Source organism: Rissa tridactyla, chromosome 4, assembly GCF_028500815.1.
Source record: "Rissa tridactyla isolate bRisTri1 chromosome 4, bRisTri1.patW.cur.20221130, whole genome shotgun sequence".
Lineage (NCBI taxonomy): Eukaryota > Metazoa > Chordata > Aves > Charadriiformes > Laridae > Rissa > Rissa tridactyla.
The window spans coordinates 69,603,641-69,623,073 of record NC_071469.1 but is presented as its reverse complement, the minus strand read 5'-3'; the positions used below and the strand labels follow the sequence as shown (position 1 = coordinate 69,623,073).

At 50.5% G+C, this 19,433-nt stretch overlaps 2 protein-coding genes across 7 annotated transcripts in view; one reads left to right on the top strand and one right to left on the bottom strand.

Moving 5' to 3' along the window:
• The window catches only part of ATL1 (atlastin GTPase 1), a 31,531-nt gene extending 26,172 nt beyond the window's left edge, over window positions 1-5,359 (bottom strand). Inside the window, exon 1 of the mRNA XM_054197984.1 lies at window positions 5,212-5,359. Coding sequence (XP_054053959.1) covers window positions 5,212-5,245 — 34 coding nt within the window. The 5' untranslated portion in view covers window positions 5,246-5,359. The remainder of the gene's footprint in view (window positions 1-5,211) is intronic.
• A 9,625-nt stretch (window positions 5,360-14,984) lies between these two features.
• Window positions 14,985-19,433, top strand: part of MAP4K5 (mitogen-activated protein kinase kinase kinase kinase 5) — a 70,676-nt gene continuing 66,227 nt past the window's right edge. For 3 of the 6 annotated variants that reach the window (XM_054198432.1, XM_054198426.1, XM_054198431.1), the window contains exons 1-2: window positions 14,986-15,184; window positions 15,487-15,690. In XM_054198432.1, the coding sequence (XP_054054407.1) occupies window positions 15,583-15,690 (108 nt within the window). In that variant the 5' untranslated portion in view covers window positions 14,986-15,184; window positions 15,487-15,582. Of the gene's footprint in view, window positions 15,185-15,486; window positions 15,691-19,433 lie in introns of those variants that run through there. The other 3 variants (XM_054198427.1, XM_054198428.1, XM_054198430.1) reach the window with 3 other exon arrangements.

Genomic DNA, 19,433 nt, shown 5'->3' with positions numbered 1-19,433 from the left:
AGCACCCCACTTCTCCGCACCCCAGGATGCTCGCAGCAGGGAGCCGAGTAGGGTGGCTACTGCTGCCAGGCTTGGTACTCATCCTTTGCTTTTTTTGGAGCGGTGGTAAAATGTAGAGAGCACCTTCTTCCCGCCAGCCCTTAGTCATCCAGCTGGCAGCACAGCAGCTTCAGCTAGAGCGTGGCCAACTCAGTCCCTTTTCCCTTTGGCAGCCGAAACAAGGAGATGAATGATTATGCTGATAACACCAGTGGTTTGGGACCTTCCTGCATAAAAGACTGCTGACAGAAACAAGAGCTTGGATGATTACTGGCCACCAAACCTATCTGTTTACAACAGACACATCTCAAATGCCAAAATCCAATGTGAAACTTTTTAAAGACGACACCTACTACCACTTACATGAAGCTACAGTCCCTTAGGTGGCTCTGAAATTCCCTGGCTGAGTTTATTAGCATGCTTCAGAGACACAGGCACACAACTACCTTGGGAAGAAAGCAGATCAAACAGAGGATTTTCTACAAGTTTTTCAGGAAGTTTGAGGTCCACGTGGAAGTTAGAGGTCACATGGCTATGTCCATGCCAGTTCATGTGCCAGGACGGGCTGATTCAAAAGCTAGGTGGGCAACCCTCAGAAGGAATCTTATTCCTACCTGTGTTTGTCAAAAGACTGTTGTAAGGGAGCGCTACCAAAAGGCCATCATCTATTTGTCAGGTACAAATCCTGGGCCTGCTCACTTACCCACATTAAGCCCAGCCAGACTCAGGTGTGACACGACGACTGAAATGCATCTTGCAAGAATACATCTCCAAAACTCACTTCACCCCCAGCAGGCATTTTCTACATGGTCCTTCATCCACTCTGTTTGTCAGCAGCCAGCCTTCCTCCACCACCAGTATTTGATTTAGTCATTTCTAACATGAAATTATTTTTACCCTTTCGTTGTTACGATTGCCTGAAAATAAAGGTTGGTAAATGTGCCACGAAATCCTAGGATAGAGATAAAAGGCAGTTACACTCTGGAGAAAATGTTTATGTATATAGAGAGCTTTAAATATGTTTTACTGGCTTGGCAGAGTTCAGTGCCTTCTCTGGAGCATGTACATCATTTGGGAAATTTGTGTTGAGTTACTTTACTGTTGTAACACTTAAGCTTCCTTCAAGCGATAGCAAATGTGAGTGTTTCTGCCAGGACCAAAGGAATTGGGATCCCTCTAGTCTGAAGTGACTTTCGGAGGCGATCCACAGGACATCACAAACCTCCCAGAGCGTGTTGATACCTGCACTCAGCTGCTGGAGAAGGTTCTGGTCAATGATGCAGGAGTCAATATAAGGCCTGCTGTCTGTGAACATCACCTAGGCCCTAAACAATATTTATGTATGCTGTTTCTCACCCATGGGCTTAACGGAGAAAATACAGCGAGATAAACCAACTCCCTATGCGGCTTTCCCCTGCCATTGATCAGGCAGGCAGCCAACACCAAAGCCTCTCACGGCATGGACATGACATGAAGCATGGCAAGGGCACCATGCCCTGCGAGGCAGGCTCAGGGCATCTCGGTTCTTCCCCCAAAAGGGGAAAGGCAGGCTGATCTTGCTCCTGCTCATCTTGCAGGAGCATGCTATTCAAATTCTTCATACAATGCTGCTGCCTCAAAACCAAAGGCACAAAGGCCAAGCATCACGTAGAGCAATGTGGGTCTCCAGCTTGCACTGTTGTCATGTCTCTTCTTTCAATTCCTAACACTTCATTTTCTTTTCTCGTTTACAAGCTAGTAATTTGGTTGTGAATCTTCTCCTATCTAGTGGCTTTTTGTGTAAAGGCCTGCCTGTCTGAAACACCTCAGCTCTCACTTTTCAGGAGGTTCCCAGCATTCAGACTCACAAAGAAATGCCAGGAAGTGGAATCTGAAAATCCACCATAATAGGTCAGAAAACAAATGACAAACAGAAAGAATGTTAGCACTATTAGTTAAAAAAAACACAAAGGACTACCACTATTATCCTTTTCTTCTCAGTTTAACCCATTGCTGTGCAGTCTGAAAGTGTGGCATTGATGACCTCACCCTGGCCTGTGCTGGAGGAGCTCCTTCTCCCCAAAACAGTTGCTCAGCCCTTCCTGGCAATCAGGCCCCTTTAAGACCACTCACGAATCTCACGTCCAGTTTGAAAATCCTGACCAAGAAGTATACATAACCTCTGTAATCCCTTCTATGGTTTTGAAACCGAATTCTTGGCGAGTGGGTCATTCCAATTACAACATGGGCCATGACGGAAAACATGAGAGATTTCACACAATTTGTTCCAGTCTATCCTATTTAAATGATTGACTGGGAGCAGAAGTCTCTAATGGCTTTACTCTAACGAGGGAGCAGGCTGCTGAGCATCCGCAACTGCCAAGCACAAAGAATTTCAGGAAAACATCGATGTAACCTACTGGAAGCCTTCATCAAGTTGGCTGGACTTCACCGCACCGATCAGGATTTAGACTAATAATCCTTATTTTGAGAAAAACAGGGTCCGTTACTCTTACCAAAAATTATATATGACTTTTTCATCTGCAGCTCCCTCAGCCATTCATCCAGCAACTCGCAGCAGTTGTGAGGTCTATGCACCACTTAGCACGTTCGGTAACAGAGCCTTAAATGATGCATAGCCTTATGCTGACCTTCTGCCCAGGGCTAAATCCTACGCTTGATGCATTACACGCCCCTGCACGAGCTCCCGGGGATGTACGTATGTGACAGTAACCCAGCTTCGATAGCTGACCGGAGGCAGTTTCTTCTGGGTACCATACATCACTCACCCTAATTCGCCCTGTGATCTTTAAAAAAGCACATCATTTTTATGAAACAAAGGAGAAAGGTTGCACTAAGCAGGTGCCTGCTTTCAGGCCTGACTAATCAGTGAGCAACTAGGACAAAGTTTGATCCATTTCAAAATAGCGTAATATTTTTAATGACCCATAAGCCCAGTTTTGGAACACAGCAAGGACTTTCTACTTTCTGCCTTAGTTTCAGTAAGAGCCTGAGACTCCTCCTTCACCAGCTAGGCTGAAAAACGTAGCAGTGGAATAAGTCACCCCACGGACTGATGTCACCAGACAATGCTGCAGTCACTGGATGTGAACACATCTTTCAGGGCAACGAGGTTCTGTTGTATAAATGCACACTTTTATTAAAGGGTGGTTGGTTTTTTCCAGTAAAAAATACAGGCATCTTGCACTTTAATTCATTACCTGCACTGTCAACCAGCCTGGCAAAGCACCAGGAAATAATTCTTTGAACAGGTAAACCTCTGTGGAAGATACAGGGTATGGTTTTGACCTGTGGATGGGTTGCAACAGAAGGCTGCTGATCCCACCAACATCCACTTGGATCCATGGATGGTTCCAGATTCTTGCAAAACTTACAGAGAATCTAAGGAAGAGTTCAGCAAATCAGTGACACATCACATTTCATTCGCGTATGGCTTAGCAGCGCGTTCAGAATGAGGGATCTGCCTAATTGTCTTGCTGGACCAAGGCTATACTTTCCAAGATGACGTTTTATCCATTTATATCTGTTTCGGCATCATTTGCATTTTCTTCTCGTGCTATCAAGATCTGACGGGAAAGCACCAGCGCCTGTACGTGTGTGCAATACTCAACACACAGAGAGACGGGACTGACAGCTCTGTGAGACAAAGCTGAGAACGTCAGCATGTTCACTGGGAAGTTTTCCCTCCAGTTTACCCAAGGGTCTAACGACCTTCGTCAAGAGCCACGGTTAAAAATGGCACCGTTCAAATGAGCGTTGCTCATTTTCTCCCTGCTCTCTTGCAAAAAGACCACCATCCGCTCCATTTACTCAAATAACACACTCCCGTTATCCGAATGCTTCCGCAAACATGTCCCTCAACTGCTAATCATTACCATGGGAAATACTACACTCATCTATACAAATTAGAGTATAATTTGTGTATCTAAACATCACAGCTCAGCTCACCTGCTCTGCCTGATGAGACAAGATACCGCGAGCACTGATGAGTTCACATGGAATACAACTCAGGGGAAATCACAAATTATGCTCCTCAGCCGCCCCAAATAACAGCAAATGGCTGTATAAAACCTGATTTTCCACAAAACCGACAGAGAGTCAGTGGAAGTCGGTACATCGCTGAGCGCTGGACACAGAAGGCTCGGCCACAGCCCTGTCTGTACGTGGCTTAAAAGGCACCAGGAGCCCCTTTGCTTGCTCGGTGCAGCCCACCCACGGCACCAGCTTTGGCTCCCATGGGGGGTGCAGCCCACCCACGGTACCAGCTTTGGCTCCCGTGGGATCAGCTTTGGCTCCGGTGGGTTGGCAGCAGTTGCTGGTGGGTCCAGGCCCACTGCAGGCTCTGGAGGAGAAGGCAAACCTTGAAGGAAGACGCCACAGAACTTCCTCCTCCCCACTCCGCTGCCTGGCCACGCTGCTACGAGCTCCCCCGGGCTCAGGCGGGGTTTGCAAAGGGACGGATTTAAAATGGCCCCTCTCTGAGGGTCCGACACATCAACACAGCCCCACAGCCTCCACAAATGTGGAAAAACCCTCTGTAGGAGCGACCTGCCAGGGAAGGCTGATGGCTCCTGTCTGAAGGAGAAGGTGGGGTGAGCAGTACTCCTGCTCCCCGGCTGAAGTGGGGTGGTGGCAGACGTGACACCCCCGGGGTGGTGGCTGAGGTGACCATCTGGGGTGGTGGCTGAGGTGACATCCCCTGCCAGCAGCAGGACTGAGGGCTGGTGCCGTGGGGACAGCGGCGATGGGGCGAGGGGCGACATGGCGGGCTGGAGGAGAGCCGGGGGGCTCCCCACGGAGGTGGCTGACGGGGGTGGCCGGCCCGGAGTGGGGCGCAGGGCCCCGCCGGCACCCCCACCCCAAACCCCCCTCCCGGGGGGGGCAGCTGGACACCCCCGCCACCGCCTCCAGACCCCCAGAAGGGATGAGGGGGGTAAAAGAAGCCGCTGTGGCCCCACGGAGGGACTAGGGTGAAGGCGGCCCTCCGCCCCCACAGGCCCCTCAGCCCCCTCCCCGGGCGGCCGAGCCCTCCGCGGCCTCCCCCCTCCCCGCCCCGCCCCGGCGTGGAGCGGGCCGCGGGCCGCCGCAGGCCCGGCATTGTTCGCCGCCGCCCCGCCCGGGCTCGATCCAACCCCCCTCTCCCTTCCACCTCCGCCGCCCCCAGCCGCCTACCCCAGCTGCTCCTCTCCCGGCGGTTCCGGGCCATGGCGGCTGCGGGAGGCTCCGTCCGCGCTCCGAGCCGCGCTGCGTCTGGCACGGCTGCGGCGGTGGCGCGGGGCGGGCGGGGGAGCCGGCGGCGGCGGCAGCAGCAGCATCCCCGCCCGCCGCTACGGCGTGGCACGGCACGGCACGGCACGGCACGGCGGGCCCCGGGGCACCCGCCCACGCCGCACCCGCCCACGGGCGGCAGCAGCACCGGGGCACCCAGGCGTGGGGCATCGGGCACCGACACCCCTGGATCCGGCACGGGGGGGCATCCACCGCCGGGGCAACCACAGCCAGGGCACATGGCACCCCCGCGGGCACCCACCCACGGGAGAGCGACCCAGCAGAGCCAGGATGCACCCACAGCCGGGTCAGTCTGACCAGGGCACTGGGCTCATGAGGGGTACCCACATAATGTCATAGGATCACAGTGGTTTGGGTGGGAAGGGACCTTAAAGACCACCTCATTCCACCCCCCTGCCCTGGGCAGGGACACCTCCCACCAGACCAGGTTGCTCCACACCCCGTCCAACCTGGCCTTGAACACCTCCAGGGATGGGGCAGCCACAGCTTCCCTGGGCAACCTGGGCCAGGGGCTCACCACCCTCATCATAAATAATTTCTTCCTCAGATCTCATCTAAATCTCCCCTCTTTCAGTTTAAAACTGTCCCCCCTCGTCCCATGGCTCCCCTCCCTGATCCAGAGTCCCTCCCCAGCTTTCCTGGAGCCCCTTTAGGGACTGGAAGGGGCTGGAAGGTCTCCCCGGAGCCTTCTCTTCTCCAGGCTGATCCCCCCCAACTCTCTCAGCCTGTCCTCACAGCAGAGGGGCTCCATCCATCACATGGGTGTGTGGGTGCACTAAGCACACTCATGGGCACCCACACCTGGGGAGGCATCCACACCTGGGGCACCAGCCTCATCTGGGGCACCCCCATGAGCACATACCTGCATGGGGGTACTGGGCACAGAGGTCCCTGCGCAGCCTGCCCTGCATGGGACAGGCTGGGGGACACAGCGAGCACACAGGCAAGCGTGGGCTGAGAAATCACCAGAGGGATCCTGCCCCAGAGTAGGGGTCAACAAGCTCCTGCTGCCCCGATTCTGCCTGTGCCAGAAGCATCTGCGGGCAGCAGGAGATACATGTTGTACATATGCAGATGCAGCATGAAAGATGCAGCTCAAGAACCTGAGGCTGGGCACCTCAGGGGAAAATTTAGCTGCAGCGCAACTGATAACATGCATCCTCCCTCCACATTTCCGTCTCCCAGCAAGCGCTTGCCCCCTGGTATTTGGGATCGATTCAGCATTCTGCAACGTGAGACCATGACTCAACCTGAGTGCATGGGAACGCCTAGGCATAACGCTTCGGCAGGGGAGCAGGAACACTGGTCCCACTCCCCAACTGCCCTGAGGTGCCCCTTGTGCCCTCAGTGGAGATATCCCAGCTGGAGGGACGCAGGGAGCACATGCTGATCTCTTTTTCTTTGCCTTCCCTTGCTCTCTTGCCAGCTGCGGCATCCCAGGCCTGTGTTTATTGTGCAAACCCAGGAAGAGCATTGAAGTCCATGCAATGCCGACTGCAGAGAGCTCGCCCACTCCCACCCGCGCGCCATAGACCACCGTGTAGGTGAGCATACCCATCCTCAATGGGCTAATGCTTGCCCACACTTTTGATGCCAACAAGCTGCTGGTTCACCCATCTCTGAAGCCACAGCCCTGTGCTCTCTTTGGACGAAGCTCAGCACAGCGCTTGAGGCATGATCTCTAAACTGGAAATGTGGCAGCCACTAGAGGATTGTACAGGCCGAAATCTGGAAGGGTGAGAAGGGAACTGACCACCAGACTGTGTCTGCAAGAGGAGATTTTGGGAGAATGCTGCTTGTTTCTGCACGCTGGCCTGCAGTGGTCAGGGAAAACCGATGGCCGTCCAGCTTTGTTGGATGCACAAGAACCAGCATGATCTGCTCTTCCATTTCTGAAAGCGGGAAAAAAATTCAAAAGTGGACCGATCTTCCATTCCAGGCAGCTCATCGGCACCAAAGCCATGTGTTGCTGCACTTCCATTGATATGCTGATACTTAATTTTTAAGTGCCTTCTCCAATACTCGGCGACTGCCTCCCGTTGGCTTCCTCCCCGTGTTTACAGCATCGGAGGCGAAACATATAATTTCAGCTCACTGAAGTGCCAGCTCACGTGGCAGGCAGCTGAATCCTCCTGCCCACAATGGCCCGGCACCGCGGCCGCAAGGAGCTCAGCCGCTCCTGGTCTTGGCAGAAGCTGCCTTATGATTTTTATAAATAATCCCTGAAGTCGCACGTGCCTGTTGCTTCTTCGAAGCCGCAGAGAAGCGACCGGCATTGTGAGGGAGTATTTCTCATGCTAGAGAGTGTCAGAGGGGTTCAAATAGATTGAAAGAGGAGATTAAAAGAAAAGCAGCTGGGAAACGGAGAGGGGAGAAAAAAAAAGGAGGATGGAAAAGGAGATCTGTTAATTTGAAAGTCTAATTAAACTGAGATGGGCTCAGGTCCTGTTTTCCTCATTCCATTTTATAATTGCTGCTTAGGTCAAGCTCGTACTGCCCCATTTACTGGCACTTTTTCGCTTTCTCTCTCCATTATGGCACATGGTATCAAAAGGAAAGGGGAGCAGAGAGGTTTGATCATGTGCTGTGCCGGGGAGATTGTCTGCATGAACTCCCAGGGCCTTTTCCAGCATTGTTTCCTATGATCCCAAGTCATGGTTTTGCAGATGATTTTGTTTCCAGGGGGTGACTCAGCATTTGTTCATTTTCACCCACCGTCCATCCCTTCGCTCCACCGATTGATTCATCCTTCCTTTATTTTTCCAGTTGCAAACAGCCCTTCCTAGGAAGTACCCTTATGTTCTTGCTGCCCGAGTTGCCAGACCCCAAAGAGCTAATTTCACAGCAGACGTGCTGAACAGGCACGCCATGGAAGGATTCTCGAGGAATAATTATGCTAACTGGGGGAAAGGCAAAAAGAGAAAATACTCCGCAGAGAGAAACCGCAGCTGGGGGTCCCCCACGCCAGGAGACAGAGAGCTGAAAAAAACCCAAAATTAGGAGAGAACCTGGATTTAAATCCATGATGTGTACCGCTCACAAAGCTGGCGGGGGCAGTTTCATAATTCACCTTGATTCGACTGGCCCACTTTACCCAGGCAGCATTTACAGTTGCTTTTCATGTCCCCAGCCCTGAGCAAACAGAAACCGGCCGCGTTGTGCGATACTGATGTAAGAGGTGGGGAAGGGACGCTGCAAAATCTCTGCTCTTTCTCAGGTGCCACCAAATACTTGCCGGGGCTTGCTGTTGAGGGAAGCCGTGCCATTCCCACGAATTTTCTTTGCCACAACACAGAGAAGGCGCTGTCTTAACCCCAAGTGACAGATCTGTTCTTAACGGTGGTTATACAAGGTTCTTGAATATGTTCGCTTCTTCCCTGCAGTTATTATTATCACTTCTGCCTTCTCCGTCTTCACTCTTTCACTGCTTCTGCTTAATTGCATGGCAAAGTAAAAGGAATATAGATCTCAACTGTGTTTGAAGAGCATTGCAAGGGACTTCTCCCAAGCAGTTACACTCTGTGGCGGTGATTTGTCATCACTACTTTAATTTCTGTACCCTTTTTCTTGGGTTAAGGGGCCACAATTCTTAGCAAATATCAAAAAGTGATAAAACAGAAGCAGCTTTTTCCCTGCTTTTCTTGAAAGCTGAAGCCTTCCTAACATCTTTCTGGTTTTTTTCTTACTGAAATATTTTTAAGTGAAGCAGATCTTTGTTGCTTAGGAAATCCTTCTATTCCTGCTGTTCCTATTTCTCACCCCGAGTAGTGTTATGACCGCCTACATTTACACGGGGTTTGCAACCAGAATAATTAGCTTTGCTTCTTCTGTAAACATGATTGCATGCTATGGCTGTAACACAGCCATCGTATTTCACTCATAGAGGAGGCAGAATTTCAGCGGTTAATTAAATGACTTGTTTAATCAGTCTGTGCGAACGTCCTTCCTTCTGGAAGACGCTCTGTAAACTGAAAGAACTACCTAAAAATACAAAAAGCCACGTGGATAAAGGGACATCAGCCCAATACATCAACCAGGCCAAGCCCAGCATCCATTCTGAGACAGGTCTGGTTTTTACCTCAGGTGCTGCCTTTGCACCGAAACGACGACATATCGCAGAAGTCCAGCAATAAAGAAACGCAACTTTTCTAACCTGAATGAGACTATCAGGCCGGTTTCCAGTAGGTTCCTCACCCTAAACAACATCCTCAGGCCTCTTGCAAGGTTTTGCTGGATTTGAATAAAATATCCCACTCTCAGCTGCGGGTTCATAATACTGTAGACCCATCTGTGTGTGCCTGGAGCTTTCTCTGGAGCCTCACTGCCTCACAGACCCAGGTTATTCCTTTCTGTCACAGACACTTCCTCTTAGTTCCCTTCAGAGGTCAGGAAGATCTCTTCTAAGCCCAGCTTCCCACCTCTTTCCAATATTGTTTTTGATCTGTTCTTGCTCTCCTGCACTGACAGGCAGATGGACGCTATATGCAAAACATCCTTCCTCGCCAGTCTCTTTTGTTTTTTGCAATGTGGCTTTAGTAAGTCCAAGCCAAAAATCTGTGCACGCCAAGTTTGTTTCTAGGATTTCCCCCTGAAGACACACTTTGTCCAGGGAAAGGGTTCCAGCTCCTCTTGCATCTTGGCAGAAACAACCGAATCCACCTGCCTGCATGATTCAGCAAGATATTTGCAATATGTTCCATCCAGGTTCGGGCACCTGGAAACAGGGGGAGCCACCGGGTTTCCAGGCGGTGCTCTGAAGTCCTCTTGTTAATGCTGTTTTTAATTTAATGGTCACGTTTTCTCGCATCCTCATGCTGAGCAGTAACTGTCGGCGGAGCTGCTTCACCTCTGCCCTCCCGCGTGTGCACGTGGGAGGGAAGGGCATCCAGCTGGTTTCCTTCCTTTGAATGCAAACAGCACAATCAGCTGCAAAGTCCCCCGAGATACATCTACGTAAACAGGGTGACACAAAAATAATGTATAGCTGCTAGCTCTCCCGTTCCTTCCGTGAAAAACAAATCCTTGCACAAGGGCCTCCGTTAGAGCTGGTGTGAGGGTCTGAGCTATGTCTTACTTGATTCTCCTGCTCCTGCAAGGGACACAAGCCTCCTGACAGCTTGCAAAGGCTTTGTGCTCCCTTACTGTCTTTTCTCTCTTCCCAGAGCATCTCAGCAACAACCCCCAGAGAGATCCTCAGTCTACGGGAGACTGATGCTTTCTTCATAGAATCACAGAATGGTTTGGGTGGGAAGGGACCTTTAAAGCCCATCTAGTCCAACCCCCTGCCATGAGCAGGGACATCTTCGACTAGATCAGGTTGCTCAGAGCCCCGTCCAACCTGGCCTGGAATGTTTCCAGGGATGGGGCATCTCCCACCTCTCTGGGCAACCTGAGCCAGTGTCTCACCACCCTCAGTGTAAAAAATGTCTTCCTTCTCTCTAGTCTAAATCTCCCCTCTTCCAGTTTAAAACGGTTCCCCCTCGTCCTATGGTTCCCCTCCCTGATCCAGAGTCCCTCCCCAGCTTTCCTGGAGCCCCTTTAGGGACTGCAAGGGGCTCCAAGGTCTCCGCAGAGCCTTCTCTTCTGCAGGCTGAACCCCCCAACTCTCTCAGCCTGTCCTCATAGCAGAGGTGAAATTCTTGAGCAAATACATTCCCACACTGGACATAAGAAGCATCTAACAGGCCTGGATGCCATCTCCTCCTTCTTCTCTTGCCCAAAGCTACTCCCCTGGCTGCGTACCTCACATCCACCTTGCCAAGACCTCTCGCTCTTTCTTCTCCTGCAACAGAAATAGCATGTTCCCTTCGGAGTTCCCTTACCCCTTACTCTTTATTTTTTCCCAGGCATCTTCTGTAGTTATCAGAATTACCAGCACTGAGAGCTGCCGAGGTGACACCGAGAAGCTTGAGTGGGTTCAGCATTCCGCCTGTCACAGGCAGAACTGGATTTCGTGGTGGGAAGATGGAAATAGGTGAGAAGCCTGGAAATAGCTCCTCTGCAGGGCCCTTACTCATGGCCACGGGGAGACGGGGTGTAGCAACAACATGTGTTTCATAGAATCACAGAATGGTTTGGGTCAGAAGGGACCTTAAAGATCATCTAGTTCCAGCCCCCTGCCCTGGGCAGGGACACCTCCCATTAGACCAGGCTGCTCAATGCCTCAGTGAGGAAAAAATCAGCCTGAAAAGTCCAAACCACAAACTTAGGAAAAAAAAAGCAGCATCTCAAATCATAGGGAAGATGCTGCAGCATTTCTTGAGAGCCTGTTTGGTGTCTGCAACAATGAAGTTTGATGTAAAATACAGTGTATTGCAGGAATCAATGAGCAGGAAACACTGCAGGCCCTCGGGTTGATTCGTGAGTCTTCGGCCTCGGCATTGCCGTGCAGCTGAACTATTTTATTATTCAAACACCCCACAAACATGAAGCAAGCCCACAGAATAGCTTTGAATACCTTCTGTGTGAGGTTGTTAGACTATGTGAAATTAAAGGCGTTTTAGCAGCCTGATGAAAACTAGGGCTGAAGTATTTTTGCTTCATGCTGCTGTTTCATAGCTCGGAGTTTCTTATTTGACAATGAACATGCATTCACACACACGGCACATTCCGCTGCTTTTAAAACCACCTTGTTTATATTGTTCAGTTAGAAATTTCTACAGTTTTGCATCTACCGTTACCAGATAAATCTCAATGTCTCATTAAAATAACCTTGGCTGTTCTTCCTCTTAAGACTACAATGCAAACAGATCACATTCTCTAATCCTACGTAATGCCTTATGTAAAACCACTTAACATTCTTTTTAAGGCTGGGACCCATCCAGACGAAAGATGCTGCATAAAAGCACATTCCTTAACACGCTTGACCAGAAAAGCAACGTGGTCTAGGCTGGAAAATACAGAGTGGGAGTTGGCGTGTGCTCAAGAGTATATGCCTGGCAGTGTATAGATTCCGGCCATGTCTTGCACCGTATGCCTTGCACAACTTCATTTTTCTCATCGTGAAATGGCACTAGTAATACAGTCCTGGTGCTGCTGTTATTTATGTACATTTTCCAGTAGTGCTTCCAGCCGGGACTGAGACCCAGCTGGGGAAGGCGGACTAAAGCTGGGATCACCAGGTGGGCTCTGAGAGCTCACCCTTCACCACTGGCAACCTGGGCAACGGCACCTCCAGCTGGGAAGTGAAGATTAACCCAGCAAGCAGAAAACAGTGGTCAATACAGGAGTTTTTGCATTAAATCGCAGTCGTCGGATGGCCCTTGGGTCCTAAGACATTCTAGGAGGCCAAGTCTTAATGCACCATCTGCTACTGGAAAATGAAATGGCTTCTTTCCTGGGCTGTTGTCTGATGGCTTGTCAGGAGCAGCAAATCAGTAGAGTGAAAAGCGGCGTTGGAACCCCCAGCCGAGGAAGAGAAAAGAAAAAGGACACAAACAGCTCGCTATCAGGAGTGCAGGAAGCTAATTTATGGGGGGAGAGGTAATTGCTTTGTTAAAAATCGCTTGAGGAAATACAGCTCCCTAAAGGGTAAATAGTTTCTTATTTGCTGGGTGTTCAGGAAAACTTACGTATTTATGTTGGAGAGAATATACAGGATGTAGAAGGCTTTCAGAGTACAAGGGGAAATTAAATGCAAATCTCTTTAGGTGAGCAGTCCCGTGCTGCCCTGTCTCTCTGGAAGCGGGACAGTTTACATTTTGCAGCCTGCTTCTGACACACACCGTTTCAAACGAGCCCGTAAATAAAAACCCAATAAAATCATATGCCACTATGCGATTCCCGGGAGTCTGCATGCATTGCCTTTGAGTTTAACCTAAAGCAACACGCCGATGCTAATGAGTTGTGCTTCACAGCCTGTGTTCTGAAGGAAAAGCTTATGCAATCAGCAGCGCTGTTTCAGGTACTACTTGCGTGTAGGATTTCTAAATGTGCTGGAGTAAGCTTAAAACCCAGACTCCATTTTACACTGCGAATCAGTACCCAGCTACTTTGTCAATAGACTATATTGGACCTGCGTGGGCTGTCTCACTGCCAAAGAGGCAGAATCTGTTCTTAAATAACCAATCCGGAGTCCTGAGCACCAAAGAGACTTGTACATCTGGCATCCATTTCATTTTTTTCTACCTAACTTTTGCAAACGTATTTCCTGCACCAAGTATGTGGTATTTTTTGCGCCTAGAAAATCACACCTCCTGAATGATTTTACGTGCAGCAAATACTACTGCTAATTTCCAGCATTCCTCTACTCCGTATGCCCACCTTTGGGTTTCTTAAATTGTTTAGCACTCATTTGAGAGACCATAGGTGAGTTTTGCTCAGAATTTCAGCTGCCTTGCTGAAAATAATTGTTCTCCAAAGAGGGAAAGGCAGATACAGAATACTTTCCATCTTGCAGTTTCACAGGAGCTTTTTTGACTTTAGGAGTCCAAGGAGACAAGTCCCAACAAGTCCCAGTTCTTTCTTGTGTGACTATCGTTGCACTGACTGCCCACAAAGCTAAATACCGCTGTGCTTGATTAGCCCACAAAAAGGATTACGTGATGCAGTTGCAAGGTTGCAGTCCAGATTCCACAGGATGAGACTCACTGACCCAGGGAGTCCTACGCAGTCTGTGTCCCTGTTCCCCCCATCCTCCTCCTCCTCTCATACCTCAGAGCCTCTCTGGGGTTCTGCCATAGCAGCTGTGATAACCCCTACCAGCACGTACAGGAACAGTTCTGGTGTCAAAGGTGGAAAGCTCAACCTGGTGTTTGGCAGAAGCATACATATGGATATAAATATATGTGGTGTAGGCAAGCTGGGGGCTGTCCTCCTGCCTCAAAACAAGAGCAACAGCCCAAAAGCCATGCCTGCCCCCACACCTGTCTCTCCACAGCCAAGACATGTCCCTCTTGGAGCTGGGCCAGGGGGGGCCATCGAGATGCTGGGAGGGCTGGAGCCCCTCTGCTGGGAGGACAGGCTGAGAGAGCTGGGGGGGTTCAGCCTGGAGAAGAGGAGGCTCCGGGGAGACCTTCCAGCCCCTTCCAGTCCCTAAAGGGGCTCCAGGAAAGCTGGGGAGGGACTCTGGATCAGGGAGGGGAGCCATGGGACAAGGGGGGACAGTTTTAAACTGAGATTTAGATCAGATATGAGGGAGAAAATCTTGGCTGTGAGGGTGGTGAGCCCCTGGCCCAGGTTGCCCAGAGAAGCTGTGGCTGCCCCATCCCTGGAGGTGTTCAAGGCCAGGCTGGACGGGGCTTGGAGCAACCTGGTCTGGTGGGAGGTGTCCCTGCCCAGGGCAGGGGGCTGGAACCAGATGATCTTTAAGGTCCCTTCCAACCCAAAACCATTCCATGATACCATTCTATGAGGTCCACGATGTGGCAGCCCCAGGCTCCCTGTCAGTGGAGGCTCACGGTGGGCACCTCCAGGCCGGGCAGTGAGGCCTCCAGCCCCACCGCGGCCCAGCCGCACCCCTGCTTCTGTCCCTACCGGGCACGGAGACCCCCCCCGCCGCCGGGGGAGAGCGGCCTGCGGGCTCGGGCCGTGCTGCCGGCTGCTGAGGGGCGGAGGGAGGGAAGCGGGCGGGCAGGAGGGAGAGGAGGGGAGGAGAGGGAAGAGGGGAGGAAGGGCCGCGGCGGTGCTGGTGCTGTTGGCCGCGCTGTGGCGCTGCGGCGTCGCGGAGGCCCCGCTGCCGTCCCGTCCCGACCCGTCCCGTCCCGTCCCGACCCGACCCGTCCCGGCTTGGCCGGGCGGTGCGTGCGTGGGGGGCCGGGGCCGCGGCGGAGCCGGGGAGGAGCGCGGGGCCGCGGTGGGAGGAGGCGGCGGCGGCGGCTCTCCCTCTGCGGCGGGACAAAGGGCTGTGGGCGCGCAGGTAGGAGCCGGCCCGGCCTTGCTGCGGGCCTGGCTGCGGGCGGGCCGGCGGCTGCCCCGGCCGGCGGCGGGCGGGCCGCGGCGCCTCCTCAGCGCCGGCGGGACGGGACCTCCCTCCCCACAGCGCTCGGGGCCGTTGCTCCCCGCCGGGTTCGTCCTTTCCCCGTTGCCCCGGGCGCTGCCCACCGCCGCCGGGCCGCCAACTGCCGTGGCAACCGCCGGCTACCCGCCTTTGTCTCGGCGGCCGCGGCCCGGAGGCCGCCCCGGGAGCTACCCCCCCTCAGCAGGCGCTTTCCGCTGCAGGAGCCATGGGCCGGCTGCCGCGTTAGGAGCATCCCCGGCCGGCGGGGCGAGGAGGAAAGCGGCCGCTGCTGCCCTTCCCTCGGCGGGTGGCCGGAGATGGAGCCGGCGGCGCGGCCGAGCGGGGATATCCTGAGGCGGAACCCGCAGCAGGACTACGAGCTGATCCAGCGGGTGGGCAGCGGCACCTACGGCGATGTCTACAAGGTGAGCGCCGCTCCGGGGGTCCCCTCACGGCGGGGCCGGGCTCGGGGCGACAAGGGACGGGCTGGGAGACGGTGGCTCCTGCAAACCTGGGGGCAGCCCTGGCAAGGCGTGAGGTTCCCCTCCCCGTCTAACACTTCTATTTAAAATGAATTGGCTTGCAGTGTGGGCGAAGGGTCCGTTTTACCAGTCCCCTCACTGATTTCTTAGAGGTTTGAACTGGTGAATGATACTTCCCGTGTTACTGCTGGAGAAGGCAGAGGATGTCTGTTTGATGTACCTGTTTCCAGAACGCATCAGTTAAAGCACCTGATTAAAAGGGTGCAAGTTTATCCGTGAGGTTAATAATAGCTTGCAAAAGGCAGAAGCAGATTAAAGCTCTTCAGAAGCTGGAACGGAGTTATAGCTCGCGGTACAGTTAGTGCTGCAAGTCCGGTAGATGCTCTTGAAACGGTGCTCACATCACCAGAGCCACGGCCATGGGAAACAGGATGGTATGAGCATGGAATCATAGAATCGTTTAGGTTGGAAAAGACCTTTAAGATCATCGAGTCCAGCCATCAACTTAGCTCTGCCAAGTCCACCACTAAACCGTGTCCCTCAGCACCACAGGCATAGCGCATTCCTCTCTGTGTGCTTCTCTGGGAGCCCCTTCCCCAAGTGTCGGGGATGCTCAGCAGTTTGAAGGCTTGGGTTGCTTATAAAAGAAGCCTTAAAGTTTTTGGCTTGCGTTTGGCAGTCTGCATTTTCAGCTGCATGGGGAGAGTGGCTGTGATATTTTACTTTGTAATGCTGTTGTGTTTAAAATAGACCTGACGCAGCCAACCTTACAAGAAAAGGTGTGTTACTCTGCCACATGAAAGGCGGCAGTAATTGCTCACGCTGGGGGAGGGCTCTTCGCTAATGTTCAAATTGAAGTTTTGTAGATGGATCCTATTCCCACCACCCCTTTGAAATGGTTACTTATGGCCTGGGGGAGTTATTTTTAAAAGTTTTCTTGGTGCATATTTACTGTCCTTTTTATTTTCTTTTTTTTTTTTTACCTCTCCTAGAGTGCTGTGCACAGATCACTCCACTTCTTTGCTAGGGAATCTAGCGCTAAATCCTTTAAAAGGACCTTTCAGGTTTCATAAATCAGGAACTCAACACACCTTGAGCTACTTTGTCTGAGTATGCCTGCATAGTACAGGGAGGGCAGCACAATGAGAAATAACTAGTTGCATTGCAGAGGAGTATTTTTGTGTCATCCCTTTGCTCTCTGTGGAAAAAGAAATATTCTGCTTCTCGTTATCCTGGTAATTAGCGGAGAGCTGTGCTGACATGTCATACAGCTTCCGGTTCCGGAGCTGGTTTGAATGCATGGCTCTGCTCTCTGCCATGTAAACATATCCCCTTTAAAAAAAAAAAAAAAAAAAAAACCAACCTCACAGCCCTGCCCTCCTCCCTCCATTCTTTGGGTTATGAAAAATGTGCCTTCTGTTCCTGAAACCATTTCAGATAGGAATAAACCCAAACCTTCTCGTAGTGTAACTTGGTGAATTTAAATCAAAGTCTTTGGCAGTCTTTTTAGACATTGTTATGAGTCTAAAGCAAGTATAAAGTTAATGAGTTTAAAGTAGTTTGAGAGCCTACATTTGTTTCTAGGTCATTGGTTTGCTCTTTGTTTTTATAAAGCCCTGCAACAGGGAGGAACTGTATTGAGGCAATACTGAGTTGGATGGCACTGGCTGTTATGACAAATATGCAAAGCAAACTTATTTTTTAAAGTAATTGACATTAATTTTAAAAGTGACTAAGGTAAACCTTTTTTCTTTAAAGGACTTAATGTATAAACATTGTGCTTTTATTTTTCTTGGTCCATGGTAAATCTCTTCTTAGCACACATGGCACATCTTGTGCTTGCTGAGGACTGTCAGTAGTGTTTATAAAATGCATTTCTTAGTGAATATCCGATTGTTGTAACATTGCAGAGCTCGGGCAAGGTTTGCTAGAGAGCGCTCTTAAATTAAAATGGAATTTTCCTCTCACCTCTTCAAGTGGTTTCTCTGCTCCATCGCTAATAATGAGTCACCAGCGTCTCCAGCACAGTTGTTTTTAGGATGTCTAAATGAGGCAGCCTTTCTGACTGTGGGAGATCTGCCTCTTCCTCAGATGCTTTTTGGTGGCAGTGGTTCATGCCTCAAATTCTTCTTGGGGCATTTGGTAGCTTTTAGAGTAATTGGTTCTTTTTTGGATGTTGAAGGCGGAGGTTAAGCAAATATTTGTGTTCACTATTAGGTTACAGAAGAATATTTAAGGCCTTTCTAAAAATCTACCCACTTTGCTTTTCATTACTACTATGGAAGCTTAAAACTGAAATGTGTTTTCTTAGTGTTTGTGGGGCTTTTTCTCGTCTGTCACATGGCACACAATGGTTGATTGTAGGGTTGCTCGTAAGTACTGGATTGTTGATGTTGTTTTAATAATTATTTTTCCCCCAAAGTGCATTTCAGGGTGGGGGAGAAACCATCCATAAATAAATGATTCTCTTACCTATTCACAGCATGTCAAAGTAGGTCCAAGTTTGGGTCTACCAGTCTTGGAAGTACAATTTCCATTACAGTCCTAACGCATTAGTTGTCTCATCTGTGTTGGGAAAGCTTTTTTTCTTCTTAACAGAGGATATGACAGTTAAGCCAATTCTATTCTAATTGGAATAATTTATTTCTCAAAGCATCGTATCAAGCTATCTTAAATTACTGAGTTTTGAAAGAGGCTGTAATAATGAAGATTGGGTACTCACTGGAACTTAATAATTTGCTGACAGTATGTTGGTTTTTTTTGTCCCCACTCTCTGTCAACTGGTTAGCATCCTCGGCATTGTATCCCTTAACAATGCCAAGGTGAGGTATACAGGAGTGAGGTTTTAATTTGGCTTTTCTGGCAAGATTTCTGTTTGCCCTCCTTGTTCATATACATGAAAGTCTCAAAGCAGTATTTTAAAATGATATAGGTTTGTGCATGCATCTGCGGGGTCAAGCTGAAATAGACATTGGGGGGGGTATGTTAATGCAGAAACATCCAGTTGACCAGTGTCTTAGGGCAGAAAATTCAAAAAGCTGCTAGAAACTGTAAGTGGAATGTAATCTCCAGCACTAGGAAGTGGCCCATCAGATCCCATCCCAGGTAAACTCCCATAGCGTGGTTAGATGTTTCCCAGGATGGGTTTTCATGCCAGCGTGACCTGTCGGTGAACCTGCAGCTTTTCTGTAAGGCCTTGTAGTCTCATTTGTATAAGGCAGTTTTGATACCAAGTTCACATCGTCAGCTGTGTAAGTACGTGTTTCTGCAGTCGATGGTATTTTCCGGAAGTGCTTGGGATAGTGTAAGACTAGCCTGTTTTGGTTAGCTTGAGCGGTTTGGTTGCATCAGAACATCAAGTCGTTAGGTGATACGTATTTGTAGATGTCGGTGTCCTGAAGGGACTTAGAAAACAAGTAGTGTATTAGGGTGATAATTTACTTCAGCTGTATCTTACTGGGATTTCTTGCATGGACTTTTTATTTGAGTATTTATTAATGACTCAAAATAGGTTTGGTGGAGAGGTTTAGGGGAAATAACACCCTGTGTCATGGTGAGAGATATGGGGTCACCACCCTTTGCACATAAAAAGGAATTTAAAGCCTACATGTGGGAGTGCTTTCACCATCAGCCTGTTAACTACAGGGGAGCAAAAGACTTCCCCTCAGTACTACCTCCTCTGTCTC